This window comes from Athene noctua, chromosome 4 (assembly GCF_965140245.1).
Source record: "Athene noctua chromosome 4, bAthNoc1.hap1.1, whole genome shotgun sequence".
Lineage (NCBI taxonomy): Eukaryota > Metazoa > Chordata > Aves > Strigiformes > Strigidae > Athene > Athene noctua.
In genome coordinates this window covers 36,355,538-36,375,877 of record NC_134040.1, presented here as the reverse complement: position 1 = coordinate 36,375,877, position 20,340 = coordinate 36,355,538, and the positions used below count along the sequence as shown (strand labels likewise).

General features: G+C 42.9%; 1 protein-coding gene across 1 annotated transcript in view; it reads right to left on the bottom strand.

The window, feature by feature from the left end:
* FREM3 (FRAS1 related extracellular matrix 3) overlaps positions 1-17,353 on the bottom strand; it is a 77,316-nt gene extending 59,963 nt beyond the window's left edge. Inside the window, 9 exon segments of the mRNA XM_074904296.1 lie at positions 4,033-4,122; positions 6,068-7,112; positions 7,114-7,211; positions 7,214-7,492; positions 7,495-9,402; positions 9,447-9,968; positions 9,971-10,235; positions 10,237-11,123; positions 17,284-17,353. Coding sequence (XP_074760397.1) covers positions 4,033-4,122; positions 6,068-7,112; positions 7,114-7,211; positions 7,214-7,492; positions 7,495-9,402; positions 9,447-9,968; positions 9,971-10,235; positions 10,237-11,123; positions 17,284-17,353 — 5,164 coding nt within the window.
* Between the last annotated feature and the right edge of the window lie 2,987 nt (positions 17,354-20,340).

Genomic DNA, 20,340 nt, shown 5'->3' with positions numbered 1-20,340 from the left:
GCATACATAACAATATTTTCTTTAATATTTTAGGGATTGCAAATACTCTTTAGTGCATTTCAGTAGGATTCCTTTATTCAAAGGGAATTCTAAGTTTTAAAATTGCATTCCACACAAGATTTGAAAGACGCCTGAACTAGTCCCACAAAGTTCACATCAGCAAAACGTCGTAGCTTTCGGTATCAGCAAGTTCTCATTACTCTTTTGGCAACAGTAACTGAAAGCAAGGTCTAGAGGGCAGCAATGACAGAAGTGTCAAAAGGGTAAGTGTACTAAAAAAAACACGAAGTAAAAAAGGTGAATTCTACAGGTAAATAAAAGTGTTACTCATACAAAATATCACTGAACATAAACCAGGTGCAGAGGCATTGGACTAACCAAATCTAAGCTGATCTTTGCATAAAAATCACCAAGGAAAAATAACAAAAGCTGCAAAAATCAAATACGGTAGAGTTAAAAATAACCCCTCTAGGTTTACTGAATGTCATTGCTTGATTACAAATCTTTAAAAAAAACCTTAACATTATGCTGTCTGTCTACTCACCCCAGGAATAAATCGTTAAAAACCAGCTGAACCTTACCTGCTTTGCGTTCAGTTTGTACCAACATCTGTTCTGTGAAATGAACTGCAGGCTCAACTCTGAACATTCACAAATCGGAGCTGCCAGCATGCACCATAATTAGTAGGTTAAAATTCTAGTACTTCTGCCCAAATTTTCAGTTTAATAGCAGGAACGGGAACAGTTTCCTCAAGTGAGAGGGATCAACTTTCCCGAGAGCTGCCAGCCATTCTCTCATACTTCACTGATAAAGGTTTCCCAGCAGCTCTCTTAAATAGCAGGACAAGTAGTTATCCAGATAGAGAACCTAAAGCAATCTTTCTTACTCTCAGGTTAGACAAAATGCTATTATTCAAAAGATACACTCTCCCATTAAAGGGTGAAACTTCTGTCTGGAATAACCCGATTGTGTCTGTGCAAGGGAAGTGATGGGACAGAGAAAAATGCACACATTTTTCTCCTCACATTTGATACACACACACACACATTTCAGTGCTCAGTTTCCTTTGTACTGATGCAAAATTAAATACTTTTAAAAGGACTTTAGAAGCTAGAAGATAAAAACACAGAAAACAGCAGGCTCGCTCTTGAGTGTTGCTGAAGCAGGTGCAAACTGTACTAAAGCAGAGTACATCCTCTCCTGCTGCTGGGCCTTTAGGTGTTTTTTTCCTGAGTTGTACAACAGCGATTACAGTTGTGCCTTCTTTCAGGCACTCTCTTGGGAGGTAAACACCCCTGAGGGAATATATTTTATGTATTTCTAAGCACCAAACCCATCAAAAGAGTAATCCAGATAGAATTTCTTTTAGAAGTATTTCCTTGTGTTATTGTAGTAATGACAGTATGGACTTTTCAACCTTCTTTCCCATACCAAACAAGTTTTAAGTGAATTTCCAGATGTTACTCGCTCATCACACCTTCCTGTAGCCATGTATTCTTCCTGTAGTTGTGCCAGTCACATCAGTATACAACCCTTCAGTCAGGACATACTTTTGTTACAAGCATAGCTGCACACATTTATTGCCACAGCTTTTCTTACTCTGTCTGTTGATACCTGGGACAGATGATGAAGTAATCTAGCTGAAAGAATCATTCAATTTAGCAGAGACTGAAAGTGCTGTTAATGAAAATACCTATAACTTTCTCCGTGTGTGTCCCTGGGTGTATAAGGAATAAGAATTACCATCTGCTCAGTCACGTCTTTCCTTTTTCCCCATTGTTTCTCATCATTATTACATCACACCACTTAGTCATGCCACAAAGACCTGTATATTGATCAAGTGACAGCAAAGTAAGATGTCTGTCTGATACACAGGTAGCAGTTCACTGCATCTTCTCCTGTGTGCTAAGTGAAATGCAAGCAAAAATAGACAAAAAATGCATCTCCAACCTTGCTTAAATTAATATCCCCATTTGATTTGAATTGCATTGGTTGCACACTACTTCAAAAAGAGTTAGAAAACAATTGGCTAGTGAAATCTAGCTTGTTTTTTCCATCCCCCTCAGCTGGCTAACCTTTTTCTTTCAGTATAACCAGAGTAAACACAAACCAAAAGCCATTTTCAGCCTGTCATAGCTTTGTCTCCCAATTACTGTACTGGCTCCTAAAAGAGAAGATCTTTCCAGCTGTGAAGTTGCCAAGCATACAAAGTGCCAACCCTGGGGAATGGGTTGGTGCATTCTGTGCTTATGAAACAGGTCTTCCAGTTTCCCAAAGCCCAGTGTAAAAACTGAATGAAACTATTTAGTTATGCAAACCTTAAGTAGAAAGGATATAATTTCCTTCAAGCTATGAATACTGTGCACATTCCCAGCTGCCTACTATCCCTTCCATCTTCATTTGTAAACATGAGAAACTTGCCCTTGACAGGATCGCAATGAGCCAGAGGCGTGGTTGGTTTAATATTAAAAATGTTTTTAATGTCCCTTAAGCTACATAATCTTTCATATACGAGGAAAGTGACAATACCAAACACTTGTTGCTAAATGTTCAATTACTTCTTGGACAATTGAAAATAAATGTGTCACATCTCATTGTTTTGCTAGCGGATACCCACAGTACACTGCCCAAAAACATTGTGTTGCCCTACAGATGGGATAAAGAAAACACTGGAAGTCATATCCAAGGTGTTTGTGTTCATCATCAAGTCATAAAATGAACAAGTTCAGCTCAGCTGGCCAAAATGTCTTAGCTAACCAAAGTGTGAGATAGTTCTTAATCCATAACAGAATACTTATTTCTCAGACACACAGTTATCTGTGGCTGGATTGGTTTATAGAAATGGTAGTCATAAAACTACAATGATTTATACTACAAGGAGAGAAATGGCCTGATTATAGATAGAATGTAATAACTGATTTTCAAGAGAAATATATTTTCAGGTTTGCAATAATTAGAATAGGAAGCTTTAGCAAACTCAAAGAAGCTGTTGCTTTGCGGTGACTATCCTCATAACTATCAATGCGGATTTCTTTTATCAAGTCTGCCCGTTCAGGACAAAAATATTTTAATGGTGTTTCAGACTTGTTTTGAGGTCCATTGGGAAATACTCGCAAATTTAACTTTCTGCCAAATGCTATGTTAGAATGCTATTCAGACATGTTCTACACATTCAGGTTTACGTCAAACTAGTCAGGAAGTTTACAGAGATTATTATGAAGTGAAGGCAGATCCTTACACACAGAGTAATTTAACTGACTTGCAAACTCATTTTACGAATCTTCCTGTCTACCTTTAATTAAGAGCAATTTGTGTCAAATTTTGATGAATTCTCAGTGAACTTAATTCATGTGGATGACTGGGGAAAAAAATTGCAACCTACAGGAAAAAAAATACATAAACAGAAAAAAAACACATTTAAAAATAAGATTCAAAGGAACATGCAAAAAAATGTAACATACACATATCAGTTGATATAAATAATAACTGGTCCACAGACACCTTTGAAGCAGTAACAATCTATGCAAAACAAGGATGTTCTTCTGTATAAATAAGAGCAAAAGGGACTTAACCAGCCTATCTTGCCATTTTGCCAGGCTCTCAGACATGATCTAGATCAACTGAACTCTCTTTATGTAACAAAGGTTAGCATTCATTTTCTCTTCTGATTCAGTAGTTGGCCATGATTCCAAAATCACCAACGCCCTACCTTGTACCGTTGAAATTTTGTACCATGCACAGCTGACCATGAGGGACTGACTGTTACCGTCATCAGTTCTCCATAAAGGCCACTGAACAAACAGTATTGTGACAACAGTATATCCCACTAAGAGTCCATAGCCTGGTATAGCAGTTCACATTAATTGTGACATTGTATGTTAAAATGAATAAAATATGCTGATTTGTGTCCCTACATGTCCATGGAATTTTACATATTACTTAGAGAAATAATAATTCTTTGATTATTTAATGTGAACTATCTTCCAGATGGTGTCATTCTAAGATATGTATAATTAAGCATCTTAATCTTACCATTGTCTTCAATGGAGAAATAGAAGATGTCACTGGTAGAATTATCACCTTCCTTCAGGACGTAGCTGATCTTAATTTCATCAATATCAGCTAAGAAAAGAATATGCTAAATGAATCATCATAGAATTTCACTACCGAACATAGGACATAGTTCATTCTACCTTTACTGTTTGATTACTTACTAATACGTTGGTTAATTTGTCAATAAAGCATTTCAGCTACCGAACTTGTATAACATGGCATGGCTTCTTGCACTGGGGTCTATACTCAACAACACAACATAAATTTAGTTACTAGCTCAAAGAACAATAGCAAAAAGACAGTGAGGTATAGTTTTACCATAAATATTTTTTTTTAAATACTAAAGTCACATCCTTGTTTCAGCACATTAGCATGAATTACTTTACTATAACTAAATTGAATCTGTTGGGAGTAAAGACCTACCCATTTTTTAAAGATCAATTTAATCCCTTTTTTAAGTTCTTCTATGATACACAAAACTGCTGCAGGTACATTGGAAGTGAATATGAGAATGTATTAAACAAATCACAAATAGGTCTAAAAGTGATTAAAACTTTTATTAGATACTCCTAGAGAATAAGGGAAAACTATCAGTATATTTCTATTACCCTAAAGTCGCAAGTGTGTTATCCTGTGCCACATTTCATCAATACAAAGATTTCAGAGAATTCTTTTACTTTTGCTTTTATTTTAGTTAAATAAACAACAATTTGATAAAAAATTGTTTGGGATATACCTAAGTGTTCTTTATATTCCATTCAGCATTAAGCTGTTCTGACCTATGGAGAGACTTATTCCCCTGGGGTTACCCATTGCTCTTGTTCTGGCATGGGAGATTTGGGTGCTTTCTGTCAACTAAAAATGTATGAAACGTTCTTGAATGAATGGCAAATGATTTGTCACAACACTGTGGCTTGGCAGATTAACTGTGGACTTTTAAAAATAAATTGTGTTACCATAATCTTAAAGCTAGAGCCTGTCTGGAAGTTATAGATAAATACATAAAATGGAGATAAAGACTTTTTCTCTCCCCAGATTGTTTTCTCTTGTTAAAGAAAGGTAACATACCTGAGCACATAAAAATCATGGAGACCTCTAATCCTATTACAGTCTCTAACAAGACTTTTGGTATTGTCCCCCTTGCTGACAGTCAAAGCACACTGGAGGTAGACAAAGTCAAGGTTGGAAGTTCCCTTGTGAAAGCTTTCAACACAGTGTCCTACCCTGGAGAGGAATGACAGCCCTAAACCCAGCAAACTCCCTAAGACCGACTGGAGAACAGGTACATTTATAGAAAGTCTGGCTGCTCTTAACGTGCCCCATCATCCTCTGAGGCTCTTCCCTCTGCCCAGGTTTGGTGGCACTGACCTGAGGGACGCTGCCCAACCTACTGAGCTTTCTCTGTGGCACAGAATCACACAAAATGCCACCCAAACTACTGAGGCTATACTGGGTTTCCCCTGCCCCCATCCTTTTTTTTTTTTTTTTTTTTAAAGATACTAGATCCAGTGATGAGCAGAACTGTTAAGCACCTTTCCAAACAATTTTTTCCTGAAGGCAATAACGATTTTTGAGCCTGGGTTTAATTTCCAGGCAAGCAAACAGGTATTTCAGTCTTCAAAAAGAAACCGGTGCAGGATCGGCAAAAAGAAACCGGTGCAGGATCGGCAAAAAGAAACCGGTGCAGGATCGGCAAAAAGAAACCGGTGCAGGATCGGCAAGTCACCATTTCAGATTTTATCCCACCTTCTTATGAGCAGTGCCATGCTATGTATATTTAACACACAGCAGGAAACACATTGATTCATGCACATACACCACAGAACGTTTCTATTGTGTTTGCATAGGTAAAACAAAGCTTCATTTCTAAAATGCATATATCATAATTCTTATCATTTGTATATACTTTGTAGTTTAAGAAACATTACTTTATACAAAGATCCAAATGATATAACACGAAATAACATGTCACTGAACCCAATGTTTCTAAGCAAATACAACCATTAGCACCAACCTCGCATAAATGTTCCAATGCTCCCATTTCCGAGGCCGGTATTAATGATGAAGCCATGCTCCGGCCCATCTGTTATTTTGTATTTCAACAACTTGTGCAGACTGTCTCGATCTTCTGCCTTTATCACCTTACTAGTGATCAGGAAGCCTAGGTGCCCAGCTGGAAGCCTTCTCAGAGTAGGGGCACGCTTGTTCACCACTAACTGCGGCACTCTGTTGTCCAATGAACTGATCTGTATCTTCATCATCTGGGATTGATGGATCTCCTTGCCAGTGTCAGGGAAAACGTAAAAGTTTGTGTGGGTCCCATCAGTCACAGTGAAGGAGAAACTATCCTGGTTGGTTTCTGTACCATCATGTCTGTAGCTGATAAGGTTCTCACTTAAGTCTTGTTTGGTGAAGCTGGTGACTGGGTAGGTGTTGTTGTACAAAATCTGGCCATGCACAGAAATCTGAGTGATTGTGAACAGGAGTAAATGGTCAGGCGTATCCCCGTCTTCCACGGTCAGCTCAAAAGGGGTGATCAGCCTGGTCTCCCCTTCCTCAACAACCAGGTCACTGATAGTTAGAATTGGCTTTTTGTTGTCCACATCTGTGATAGAGACCCCGAAGGTACAGAAGACTGGGTTATATCCATCTGTCACTTCAAACTCAAAACTGTCCATCTTCACCTCATCCTCTGCAGTCTGAATGTAGTAAATCTTGTTGCCAGCAAGCTGGAGCTGAGTAAAGGAAACAACGGGTACTCCAGGACTGTCTGAATTCTCTAGATGGCCTCAGATTGGGGACCGGGTGACACTGAAACACAAATTTTCATCAGGACTGTTAACATCACTTGTGCTGAGCAGAGCAGTTGTGAGTGTCAACTTCCCACCTTCTTTCAGAGTTACACCCTTGTTGATCACCTCAGGGAAGATTATATCAATGATACCAATGGTAATATAGAAGTACCTATCTATCAAAGCATTAATACCATCAGTAACATCAAATTTAATCAGATCACGCACTCCGTGTAGGCCAGTATGAACATAGCAGATAAAAACCCTGATCTAAATCATCTTGTGTGAAGTTTGTGCCTTGTGTAATGTTGCACAGCACTTTGTCTTGTCTGTTCAGATGCTGTAAGAAACCCTGCACAGGTGCCAAACGACATAAACAAGGCTCTTGTCCTCTGAATCGATGTCTGTGGCTTTAAGATCTTGACTAGAGATGATCTTTGACTTGCCGATCTCTACTTCCAGACCATTGTTGATTGCCATCCTGGGGGTCTCATCATCTACCAGGACCACCATAATTGGCACGTTCTGCTCCACTGTGTGGTGTCCATCAGTCAGCTGAATTTGGAAGCTATCTTCTTTTGTCTCTGAGTCATCATGTTCATACACAATGCTGGAAGCCTCCTGGATCTCCTCCGGGGTGAAGCTGTGACAGGCACAGTGCCTGTGGACAGCTGCTGCACAATCTGCCCATGTTTAGGAGGGACAGCAATAACAAAACACAGTTCATCTGGAGGCATGTCTGCATCGGCCCCGTTGAGGATGGGTGTGTCAATCACCAGGCTCATCCCCTCAAGCACCACGAATTCACGCACAAAGAGCTCTGGCTTTTCATCGTTGGTGGGGACGATGACAATGGGGAAGAAATGGTGAGGTGAGAAGTTAATACCATCAGAGCACTGGAAAGTGAATCTATCCTCCACAGGCTCCACCCCTTTGTGAATGCTCTGCACATAACTGACATGGCCCAGACAAACATCTTTGATGGAAAAAGCACTAATGGCACTACCAGCTCTAGACTTCTCGGACCCTGAGGCTGGAGAGATATTCTCCAAATATCCTGAAGTGGACTGAGCTGTGACAACACACAAGATGTCATCTCTAGGAGTATCTACGTCCTCTACATCCAGCTGATCCAGAGTTAGAATGCTCTTCCCTCCCTCCAGGACACTGAGCGGCTCTGCCGCAACCATCACTTCAGGTGCAATGCTGTCCACAGGCAATATAGTTACAGCCACACGGACCCTTTGTGCTGTGCTGACACCCACCATCCGTTCACTGGAGAGGTCAGAAATGGTGAGATTGAAAGAATCATACCTCTTTTTTAAGCCAATCTCTCCACTGGTGTGAGCGTAGGCTACTGTTCCGCTGATGAGGTCATGCTGGGTAAACTTTTCTGATTGCACTCCATCCACGAGGATGTCACCCAGCTTGGGTGGATCCTGCACAATGAAGGTCAGCACCAAGTCATCTGTATCCTCATCTGTACCCTGGATAAGTGACGTAGTAATTTCAGCACCACCATTTTCCAGGACACCAATGGCTGCTCCCACCAGCCTGTCACGACCAGGGAGAGCGATACTTGGGTTTTCATCATCCACAGGCTGCACAGCAACCTTGACTGTGATTGGCATGTGGTGGACTCCATCACTCACTTCCAACTGGTAAGAATCAGTGGAAAACTCATCACCGCTGTGCTTGTAGGAGATGCACCCACCAACAATATCATCTAGCAGGAAAGATTCCCCTTGCACGATCAGGCCCTCCTCCAGATGACGTAGATGGCCATGTTCCAGAGCTTGAGTTACAGTGAAGACAATCTGGTCTGCAGACGTGTCCTCATCTGTGGCATCCAGCTGATGGCTGGTGAGAAGGAAGCTGTTTCCTTCAAGCACAGTGAAGCCTGTATTGGTGATCTTAGGTGGCTGGTTGTCCACTGGCTGCAGGAAGAGTGTGAAGGTACCTTGCAGAGAATTGCCAGCGGAGTCCTCTACAAGGAAGGTGAACTGAACCACCCGTGGTGTGATCCCCAGCTCCTGCTTGGGGGGTCGATACGCTACCTTGTGGTGGTTGACCTGGACTTGAGTGAAACGTGTAATGGACATCTCAGGACTGTCAGCCAACACAATCTCTCCAGTGACCACAGAGTGGTTCTCATCTGTGTCAGTTGGGCGTGTCAGTAAAGTGTACTTCAGCTCCCTGTCATCCGTATCCAGGTCAGTGTACTGTAAATAGTGCTTCTTAAAGACAGTCAGCTGGTATTCCTGCACTGTCATCTGCAGGCTAGTACCTGGGTACAGTGCAGGGGGCAGGTTGTCTACTGGTTGGACTCTGACAGTGAGCACGTGCTCTCCTGAACAGTTAGGGGGGTCGTGGTCATCCTGCAGCCAGAACACGACATGGCCGGTCACTGGGCTGGCACTGTGAGCTCCTGTGTGCCGGAAGAACAGCCTCCCATTGAGGATGTCCTGCTGCAGCCACTCGCTCACCACCCTCTCATACACGTGTTCATCCTCCACAAAGTGCCAGGGGGAGGAAGAGGAGTCACTCTCCAACCCTGCTTCATTTTCTTTGCTCTCATAAGATGTTGTTGCTCTGCCTGACGCAGCAGCAGCTCACCAAAGGGGTGGGAGTGTAGTAAGGACACTGCAGAGTCCCCAATCAGGACAAAATGGATAGAGGCATCAGAGTCAATGTCTGTAGCACTGAGGACAAAAGGTGAGATCTGGACAGTCTGGTGCTTGCTCAGCACCAGCCCTGTATTTGCATTCAGCAGCGGTGGCTGATCATCATCAGGGACAATGGTGATGGGGTATAGAAATTCAACCTGATGCTGCCTGTCTGTCATGTGGAAAATAATGTTGTCACTGTAGCTGTGCTCACTGCCATCGTGCTGGTAAATCACTCGCCCTGCTGCAAGGTCTGCAGCAGTGAAGTACTTGCAGCTGTGCGGTACACCCAGCACCTCGAGCTTCCCGTATCGCAGGCCCCACGTGACCCAGACCTTCACCTCTTTCAGATTGTCCTCATCACTGATCTCCAGGTTGCCAGACAGGGGCCATGACTGGCCCTCAAAGAGTATCTGCTGCGGGCCAGCCACACGACTGAAAGTGGCCACAGGGGCAACGTGTTCATGGGCTTTACCAGGATCATGAAAGCGAAAGGCTCTGAGGCAGCGCCATCAGGGTCCAGCACTTCCATTTCCACCTGGAAAAGCCGCTTGTGGTCCGAGTCCAGGGTAGGGGGCTGGTAGGCAATCTTCAGCTCCCTCACCTCCTGCTGCGAGAAGGCACCGAGGGGGCAGCCGGGGTCATCGGTGCTGAGCAGGAAGCCTTGCCGCCGCGGGTCGCTGGGCCAGGCAGAGACGAGATTGAAGATCAGGAGGTCCGGGGGGGGTCTCCAGGTCCTCAGCCGTCAGCACGTCCGGGGTGAGGGCCGTGAGGGCGAACTGCTCCACGTCCACCATCAGCAGCGCCAGGAAGCTGGGCCGGGGTGGCGCGTTGTCGGCTCCTTGGTGGATCCGCACCAGCACCTGGAAGTACTCCCGCTGCCCGGGGCCGGCGGACACGCTGGCCGGGATGCGGTCCCGGCCGGGGGAGGCGGTGGCCGCCGTGTGCTGGTAGCAGACCCCGGCTCGCAGCACTGCGGAGCAGTCCCCGCTGTAGCCGGCGGGCAGCGGCCGGCCCTCGGCGTCCAGCAGCCGCCCGTAGGCGGGAAGGGGGCCGGCGCCGGCGGCCTCGGGGGGCAGCAGCGTAAGGCGGCAGCGCCGGCCGGGGTCCCCCTCGGGGAAGCCCAGCACCTTGCCGTCCAGGGGCGCGCTGAGCCCCCGCAGCTTCTCCACGGGCAGGGGCAGGTTGCAGCCGAGCAGGCGCGGCTGCTGGAACAGCACCTCCACCTCCAGCGTGAAGGGCACGACGAGGGTGCGGCGGGGCGAGTCGTAGCGGAGCTGGAGGCGCAGACGGTACCGGCCGGGGCTGCGGGCCCCGAAGTGGGTGTAGGTGACCTGCCCGCGGGCGAAGGCGCAGGGGAAGCGCGGGGGATCCATGGCGCCGGCGCGCTGCGGGCCCGGCCCGCTCCCCACCGCCGCCACCGCGCACCGGTCCCCCGGCCGCACCCGCAGCACCAGGTCGGCCGCCGGATCCAAGCAGACGGAGCGGCCGAGGGAGACGCGCAGCCCCCGCCTGGAGACCAGGATAGCGGAGGCGTCGGGCTCCAGCGGGGACCAGGTCGGCCGCCGGGTCCAAGCAGACGGAGCGGCCGAGGGGGACGCGCAGCCCCCGCCTAGAGACCAGGATAGCGGAGGCGTCGGGCTCCGGCGGGGGCTCGGCAGCTCCCCGCGCCCTCAGGGGCCCGAGTAGCAGCATCGCCGCTACCACCGCGGCAGGAGCCCCCCGGCCATGGCCAGGCTGCTGCGGCTCTGCGCCGCCCCCCGCCCCGTCGTGGCTACTAAAGGGCCGCGGCACCGCCCCGGGGGTTGGGGAGGGGGGGGGGGGGGGGGGGAAGGGCCCTCCCCCCTCGCTGGGGATCGGGGGGCGCCCCCGGAGCGGGGGGGGGGGGGGGAGGGCAGCGAGCCCGGCCCTGCCCGCGGACCCCTGCCCGGCCGCAGCACCGCAGATCCCGGGAGGAAAATAAGGAGGGGGGAGGTGAGGGAGGAGAGCGGGATCGAGCGGGGCTGGAGGAGCGAGGCGGAGCTGCAAGGTGAGGCAGAGGGGAGCCCTCTCTCGGGTTGGGGGGGGGGGGGGGGGGGCGAATTCAGTGAGGAGAAGAGCAGATGCAGACTATTAAAGCCAACGTGACCACCCCCTTCGTGCTCTAGAAGGGGCTATTGATATTTCATCAAGAAGTTTCCTCCCCTTCACCCCGCAACTTGGCATACAGCTCGTGCTAGGTGCAGACAGTAAAGGGAGGACGGTGAGACAGGGGGATATCGGCAAAACCACTCTGACTTTAGGAAGTTTCCTTACTGCTAAGCGGTTTCCCCCAGCCAGGCAAACGAAAGCAGCCTCGGCAGCCTCCCCTTCGCTGGGGACCGTTTCACTTGCTCAGTCCTTGCTCAGGCTCTTTGCTGAGAACAGCAGATAAAAATGCTATTGGATTTAAAAAAAAAGGTTTCTGTTGGAATTACTACTGCACTTTTTAACATTTTGGACATTTAGCCTACTGTTTCATTAAAGGGACAAGTTGCTTAAAGCTTTATAATTTCATGGGGTTTTTTTTCTAATTCTTCAGGAAAATATCAGCAATTTATTGAGTCATAGTGTGCATGAAAATTAATTGCTTACCCACTCTTAACTACCATAAAATAGGATTGTTTTTTTCATTCTTAAGTGTGTTCCGATATCTTTATCAATATCAACACATACTTAAAAATAGAAGTGCCTAGGGAGACCAAGTATACTTCTCTGGTTTAGTACAAGGTATATACCATCATCTGCTATTAGTTCATTAATGGCACTTTTTTTAAGCACAAGAACTTTCTCATATATAAGTTTCCATGTACACTAGACAGCAGTTCTGACCTCCATGAAAGTGTACTCTGGAGTGAGGACAGAGCCCCTGGCATGGCTGACACTAATGAGCCTTTACTGGGACTTGTCCTTTCAGGAACACAAATATATCCAGCTTATTTTCCTTAAGCCAATGGGATGTTTCTGGGCAAATATAACTGGACTACTCAGTAACAAAGATATTGCTGAATAATCACTTACAGATAGAAAGGGGGTTTCTGTTCTTGATAGATTCAAAGTCAACATGCCAAATTCTGTTATTTGGTAGAACAGTGGAACCAATAACCCAAGTGAAACCTGTGTGTACATCTACATATATACACAAACATGCAAAGTTCACAAAATTTGCATTTTTTTCCATCCTTAATCAAATCTAGGCATTTCTTCTATAAGGAACAGTGCCAGCACACAAGGTCCATGTAAAACTCAACGACTGTATGTTGTTGCCATCAGGTTTCCTGGAAGTAAGACAAATTTTCCCATTAAAATAAATGGAATGAGAAATTACATAAAAATTGTAATTGAACAGAAGTGTGTTAGGCAGGAGAAACCAAGGAAATGCTTTCCCATTTATTTGTTCTCAACCTACTTCTATCTTTCAGTTTGTTGTGAGGTAGTATAATTATCAGAAATACAAACACACACTAAAAAAGTAGATTATGTATTATGAAGTTATGGAAACATGACAATAAAGTGTTGACAAAACTAAATCCAACCTATATGCAGTGGTTCTGACTGCCTTGCTCATACCTATTCTTGACTTGGGCACAGTATAAGAGTCATTTTCTCCTCTTTCTGTTTCACTAGCTTTGAAAATATTTCGTCTTGATGTCACTGAACCCCAGTCCTATAAGCATGTAGAAATAGGTGCTCATATTACATGTTAAAGTTGGTGGAAATGCTTTTTGCAGAAAAGGAGTATTTGTTTTCCCAGCTCTTATGACCTGATTCAAAGCCCTCTAAGTCCTGCAGTAACCTTTCTGTTGACTTTGATGGGTTTTGGATCAGTGGTAGTTATAGAAGATATTTAGAATCAAGTTCAAAGAATTGTTAAAAGCAGACAAAGACTTGCTCAAGTGGCTTCATTGTGCCTCAGTCAAGTGTCTTTCTACAGTCATATTCCAGTTAAAAAAAGAAAACACTTTCAATATTAAAGCAAGTTATGACTAATGGTAGAGATCAGTCAAAAAAACATGGATGCTTGATATCAGTGAAAGATTCTAGAAATCTTGATTTATCACATTAGTCCAGTTTTACTGTAGCATAACTACAGTTAAAAAAGTGGAAGTTACCCATTTTTTCTCTATGCTCTACATATGTTTTATTAATACTCCCGATCCCAAATTAGGCTCAAGAACATTTCTGCTCTACTTTCACATAAGAGCATAAGGCATTCATAGCTAGGAGACAGTCCAAACCTTGCAGCCCAACATACACACTAGGTCCAAGTTCTAAGGCTGCATCATTTAAAAAAAAAAAAAAAAAAGGAAAGCAAAACCAGCTGCTTGGAGGGTTCATTAAGCTGGAAAATCTCCACCTGTTCCATTAGCAATAGTGTATCTTACTTTAAGTGTTACACTGATAAATTGTATTTTAAAAAGCAGAGTTAAGGAACACCTTGCAACTGTTCCCTTCTGAATCAAAATTTTCCTTAAAAATCACACAACTCTAATTTTGAATACACAAGCACTGATGCACATGTTGACCTCTAATAACCAAGTAGGCTGAGCCAATCTGACAGTTCACAGTGGCAAACCTCTGATGCGTTGAGAATTAAGGTTTCAGAGCCAATTACCATGGAAATTATGACTTGCAGTCCAATACAGCAGGCTTTCCACAGAACTAGACTTAGCAGTAATTGCACCAAGATCCTTTTTCAGTCACACAAATACACATAAAATTGAAACTAGAAAGATGTTTGAATGAATATTTGCTACATAAGTGTTGTGTGAGCACTTTAAAATGAGACAGTATGTCTTCCAAAAACTCTTTCTGATGGTTATTTCTCATGCTTAACAGTGAGCATTATAAGCAAGTCTTAACAAAGCAGCAGTTAAGTGCGTGGAAAAATAGAAAGATACAACAATAGATCAATATTTTTGCTTACCTTGGAATTTGTTGCCCACTTGTCTCTGAATTCACTATTGGTTGTATGGCTTCAGCTTACTCCAGTTTAAGTCTCCAGTCTTACTGACTGGACCCTTCAATGTTTTGGAATGGTCTTCAGTGGTTTGGAACATCTAGCTTGGTTTCAAGTTTTAAAAAAATAAATTACTCAGCTACTAGTGTTAATCCATCTTTTTGTATATCACATCTTGAAGTGAAGTAAGAGGAAGTGTTTTCTTGGATTGATGGAGATGTTGGAGGAAAGGGACTCTTAAAGGTATTCAAATTGTAAGACATGAATGAATCTTTAAAAAGCCTAAAAATAAGTAATTTATTGAATTAAACTAATGAATGTAACCATTTCACTATGTGCATAACTACACCTGCTTTAGTTGTCTTTTAATCTATTCGTTTCATTTGTGAATGGCAGTATGATATGCAGCAGTGACCAAATTAGACATCTGTTCCCCACCTGGGAAGTAATTAGATCTCAGTTCCATAGTAGTAGTGTCAAATACTGCTTTGCAAGGCTGAGCATATCAGTGCTACTTTCATTCAATATGCTTTCGATAAAAGTCAGCAAGGGCTCCCTTATGCAGAGGAGATGCCCTGGTTTGGAAACGTCAGGACCCTGCCCCATATCTTATGAGAGTTTTTGCTGTGTCATCTGCCTTCTGCCTGCACATGAGGTGCCAAACACCCCTGTTTAGAGGCTGCAAGTAGTACACCAGTCCCTGGCACTGTGCACCCGGGGTTTCTGCAGGCATACTGATATTTATCTGCATGCTGCCTTTTGAATTTTGTACAGGCTACCCCCACCTCCCACCCCCACCCCCCCTCCAAAAAAAGTAGTTCCCACACTGTCATGTTTGTCTGCAGAAGATATTAAGCTATACTGTAACATGGCACAGATGAATGAATGAGAGCACACTTGTACCTGCACTTTCAGGCAGCAGACTTACAGCACTTTACAGTCCACAGGGAACCAAGTACCCTTGAAGAAAATAGAGTGGATCTGCAAGACCTCATACTATGAAATATATGTACCTGTTCTGGTAAAATAAGATGTTGAAATTCTGCTGTTGTACACTCTGAAGTGCTCTCTGCTGGGAACTATCCTGATAAGCTGTCTGTCTGTGTATAGATAAACGTGAGTGCGTACATATGCACAAATTTGATTTCTAAAACTCAGCAGCTTTATAGGACTTTGGGGATGGCAACTCTGTAGTCCTTAAGAACTCAAGAATTAGAACGAGGTTATAGACCTCAGTTCCAGGCTAAAATCTTAGAATTGCACTACTGTAATCATTTCTTCCGTTGTATTCTAAAGAAATTTAAAAATACTCATACAAGTTAAAAAAAAGCAGAGCAGTAACTTCTGGAGTAGAAAGCATCACTGAAGACCCTTCCCTAAATTCAGGGCACATAACCATGCAGCAGAGAACAACGCCTGGAGATAAATCAGCCCCTAGAATCTGGCTGCTCTGGCTGTATAGAGTAACAGCCACACAGTCAGAAGATGATCTGCTGCAACTTCGATCTAAAGCATATACTTTTGAGGGGTTTTAAAAAAATGTTTGTAAAAGCCCTTTCACCTTTCCTAACAAATTTACATTTGATTTCTGCACTGGCTGAAGTCTTGTCAACATAAGGAGGAATAGCTGGTGATTCTTAGGAACTTTGGCATGAAGCCAGAGCTATCCACCTTTGCACCTTTTTTAGGGAGAGATCTGGGTCAGTAGGCAACCTCTAATGTCTAAGTGGAATTCTAAGAACATCCTCAGTAAGTAAAAACTATGTATGGCAAAAAGCCTAAAAAAAGATCAAGTTAATTTGTGCAGTGTTTAACTAGTATAGTTTTATGTTTCACTTCAAATAAGTAAGCATTCCACAAGTGAAGATTCAGCTGATGCTTGAATGTTTTGTTGTGTCAGTATAATGACTCCTCACTTTTTAAATAATTAAAAGGTAAACAAAAGTATTCAAGAGACTATTTAAATAGTGATAGGAATAACCTTAAGACTAGCATCTTTGACTCCAAATGAGCCTCATATTGAGGTGTATTGGGACCTTGCACACTTGTTCATTCTTCCTTCCCCTCCCCACTGTAAATCAAGAAGGATGTCATGGGATCCAAAATTATCATTCATGCAACACCCCTCAGCCCCAGTTCAGTTGAAATGCTGATTTACATACTTCACGTTAAAGCACAGGGCTCCCTGCATTCTGGATGAGCAGATATGATAAATGAAAGCAAACCAATGCACTAATTAGAAGCTTTTTATGTAAAATTATTTTAGGGTTAGATCACAGTATTACTATGAGAACACAAGGTACTTAAATCCATGTCTAAGTTAAGAGAGCTACCTCTGAAGTTTAAGTAAATTGAATTGTCAGTCTTCACTTAGAATTGAGAATCTTCTAACATTGTACAAGTGCATGCAATGGCTTCCCTATGTTTGCATAACAATTTTGCATATTACTGCAAAAATACAAATTACTATTGAAGAACTTTGTAATTATTACAAAACTATCAGATACATTGTGATGATACATTGTGATGAAGTTTCTTAAGCAAACTGTATGACCAGCTAGAGCTACATAAATGTTCTTCCTTCTACATTAACATTGAAAATAAACACTAAGTAGTCCATCTATAATATTCTTTTCCTCACGGACTGATTAGTTCTTAGATGTAATTAAAAAAAACAGGTAATGATGTGATATCAAAAGTGATTGAATACTCTTCAATTTTTAGAAAGATCTATTCCATTTAAACGGGAAAAAACCCCGATGCTGCAGCTGCCATCCTCAGCACCTCTTTATACCCTCTCCATCTTGCAGCTGCAGAGCACAATTGAAGTCCAGGAGCTCCCCGTGGAATGCTCCAATAGGCATTTCATACCATAAGTCTTCCCTACAATAGAGCCAGCAGCTTCATTGAGTTTGACTGACATGGTGGAGCAATTGGGCAGTGGCACAAAAACATCAAGGAAGTTCCCCTGTGCACAAGGCTCCTAAATTCATGGCTTTGCTGTCCCTTTGCTAATTTGCAGTAGCATTCTGGGGGACATCGACAAGGCTTTCAAAATCCATAACTGTTTGCAAAGACCAACTTCTTTCTTAATCTTAAATGTTAGTGTCAGATTCAAAGCATTCTGCCCAGGCAAAATGGTATTCTACCATGAGGAGAGAGGGAAACAAGTTGTCTTTGGTACCTGGTTTCAGATACATCCTGGGGGAATTCTACCCAATGTCATCTGTCCCCCCACCCCCACCCCCTCACCCCGAGTCAAGTTCTTCAGAGTGAAGGGGAAATGTAGTCACCTAAACCCATGTGCTCCTGCACACACAACAACAGCCCTGTACATGGAGTACAGCAGCATTTGCCTTTAAATGCATTCCCAGACTGCCTGACCAGTACAGGTGTGTAACAAGAAAACCAACCCTCCCTCTTCTCTCCAAGAAAATTAACATCTCACAGACCTCAATCATTTCTGCAGAACACAAAGGTAGAACTAGAGAGCTGTATTGGGACAGGCCTATTTTGAACTGATGTGCTTGCTAAATCAGTTTAACATAGTTAGAAAACAATGAGCATATCCAGTGACAATCCATGAAAATAAGATCAGGGATAAATTCTCTAACCACACGATAGTCCAGAGCATAAACAGATATTGCCTTGCACCTCAATTAAGAGAAAGAAAGACCATGACCAAAGACTAGACACTGCTATTTCATACATTCATATTTCTATAAATATATGCAACAGTCTGAGACGTTTACAATGTCCATCTTAAAACTGTACTTATATACAAATGTAGTGAGACCCCAATGGTTATGTTCACCTTTGAAGAGGTATAGAAACAGAAAGTAGCCTTTTATTCTTCTCACTCAAGTTCCAAAAACACTGCAGTGTACACACACTTCGTCTGTGTTTGATTTCTGGTGGCCAAGTAGCTACCCAGGCATGTTTACTGAATGCACGGCACTGGTTTCCTTCCCTCCTTCGTGCTGCAGGTGTTCCCTCTGTGGTATTTCCTGATTTTATAGAAGATACACAGACAAGCTTCTGCTCAGGTAGGTCAGGTTACAAATTTATCTAATACTCTACTGCCTATATTCTTCCTTCTGTCTTAAACAAGTAAATCCCAAACCATGCATTGGGTTCTTCGAAATGAATAGGCTAGTCCTTTTCTTCTTAATACCTCTTAGTACTCTTTAGAATAGGAAAAGGTCAACAAGGTTGTTCACATGAGCACTACCAACATCAGAGAGGATTACAGAATTAATAGCTGCCCTGAGATCTGCTCAGGTAGACTAGCCAGCCTTTCATGCAAGCAGCCCACTTACTCCAGGCAAAGCTACTCTGACAGGAGAAATGGCTAGAAGGCTTTAACTCTTTCACGCACACAGAGGAGCTGCCTATTCACTTCTGTATGGAGCAGATGCAAAAAGTTTGTGGAATAGAACAAGAGCACATTTGTGAGCCACTGTTCACTGCAGAGATTTATTCAAGAGATGTGGGGTCCTCTAGCTATCACCCTATCAGAAGAGAAACTATGCAACTTTAGAATGCATCTCACCACCTATGAAAGTTGGTAGATATGAAAAACAAACAAGTCAGTCAAAGGAAGTTAAAGAAACCTTAAGCTAAAACAAATGTCATGTATTTTACCACAATACAGAAATACAGCAATAAACCATATCCATTAAATATTTATGGATAAAAAGTTTTTTAAAAAATCAAATACAAAAAAGTTATAAGGTATTGTCACAACTGTCCAGATTTTGTCACTGTAAATTCTGTTACACAAAATGAAAAAGGCTGATATACCAGATATTTTCTTATCTTTGCAGGACACATTAAATGAATTTGGTCTTCCATGTCAATTTGGCCCATTTATCAACTGGCTTTGTTTCCATCAAATCTGCAAAATTTTATTTAGATCCATTCTTTAGCAGAGTATAATTTGATAACTCTTTGCTCACCCACAATTGTTAGAAGCTACTGCCACTCTGGAGACCTGCTCCCTATATTTACAAAACCAAAAGCATTGGGGAGGCTCTAAGAATTGGTCATTTCTCATATTTTGAAGGAGAAAATTGCATGATTTTGTAATGACATTGTAATGGATTAAGAGAACATAACAGACAAAAGAAGGAAGAACAGTGGGAGTGGTGATAAATCCTAGGAAACTGAAATTAAGTTAATCCCATTTTATTTGTAAGAGCCACTACTTTCACTCTATACTGTTATGTAAAACACAACTATTATTCTTTTAAGTGTAGCCCAAACTTAGAAATCTGAGCTGAATCTATCCCTGAAGATTCCCCAGCCCTGTAGGAACTATTCAATTGTGCTGAAGCGAAAAATCAACATTTCAACATTCTACTAGGAATGGACAAAGTTGTCCCATATTTGTATCAGTTTTTCTACAGAGATTTATCTTCAACAACATACTGTGGATTTTTGACATGTGATGAGCTGCTACAATGATGCAGTGATATGTCTGCTTAAGACCTATGAAACCAGATGCTACCCATCTTATCTGCACCATCTGCTCCAACATAGATATCAGAGGATCTAAGTTCAAATTCTAGCTGTTGTATGTTAAATATAAAGAGGATTTAGTTGGCTCCTAGTCAGTGATCCCATTCTGCTCTAGGGAGTCATAAGCGTACTCCAATATTCAGGGGATCTGATCCATATCTTTGGGACAAATATTCTTGTGTTTCTCAAAAAAATTAGAGCAAAAGCAAATTGCTAGATCACAGCAGTGCTTTTCCAAAATTCCTATTCTGTGAGGTGACAAGTAGTTCCTACTTGTTGATCTTCCCTGTAAAGCAGAAAAATAGTCTACTGTTAATGCTATTTGAAAAAT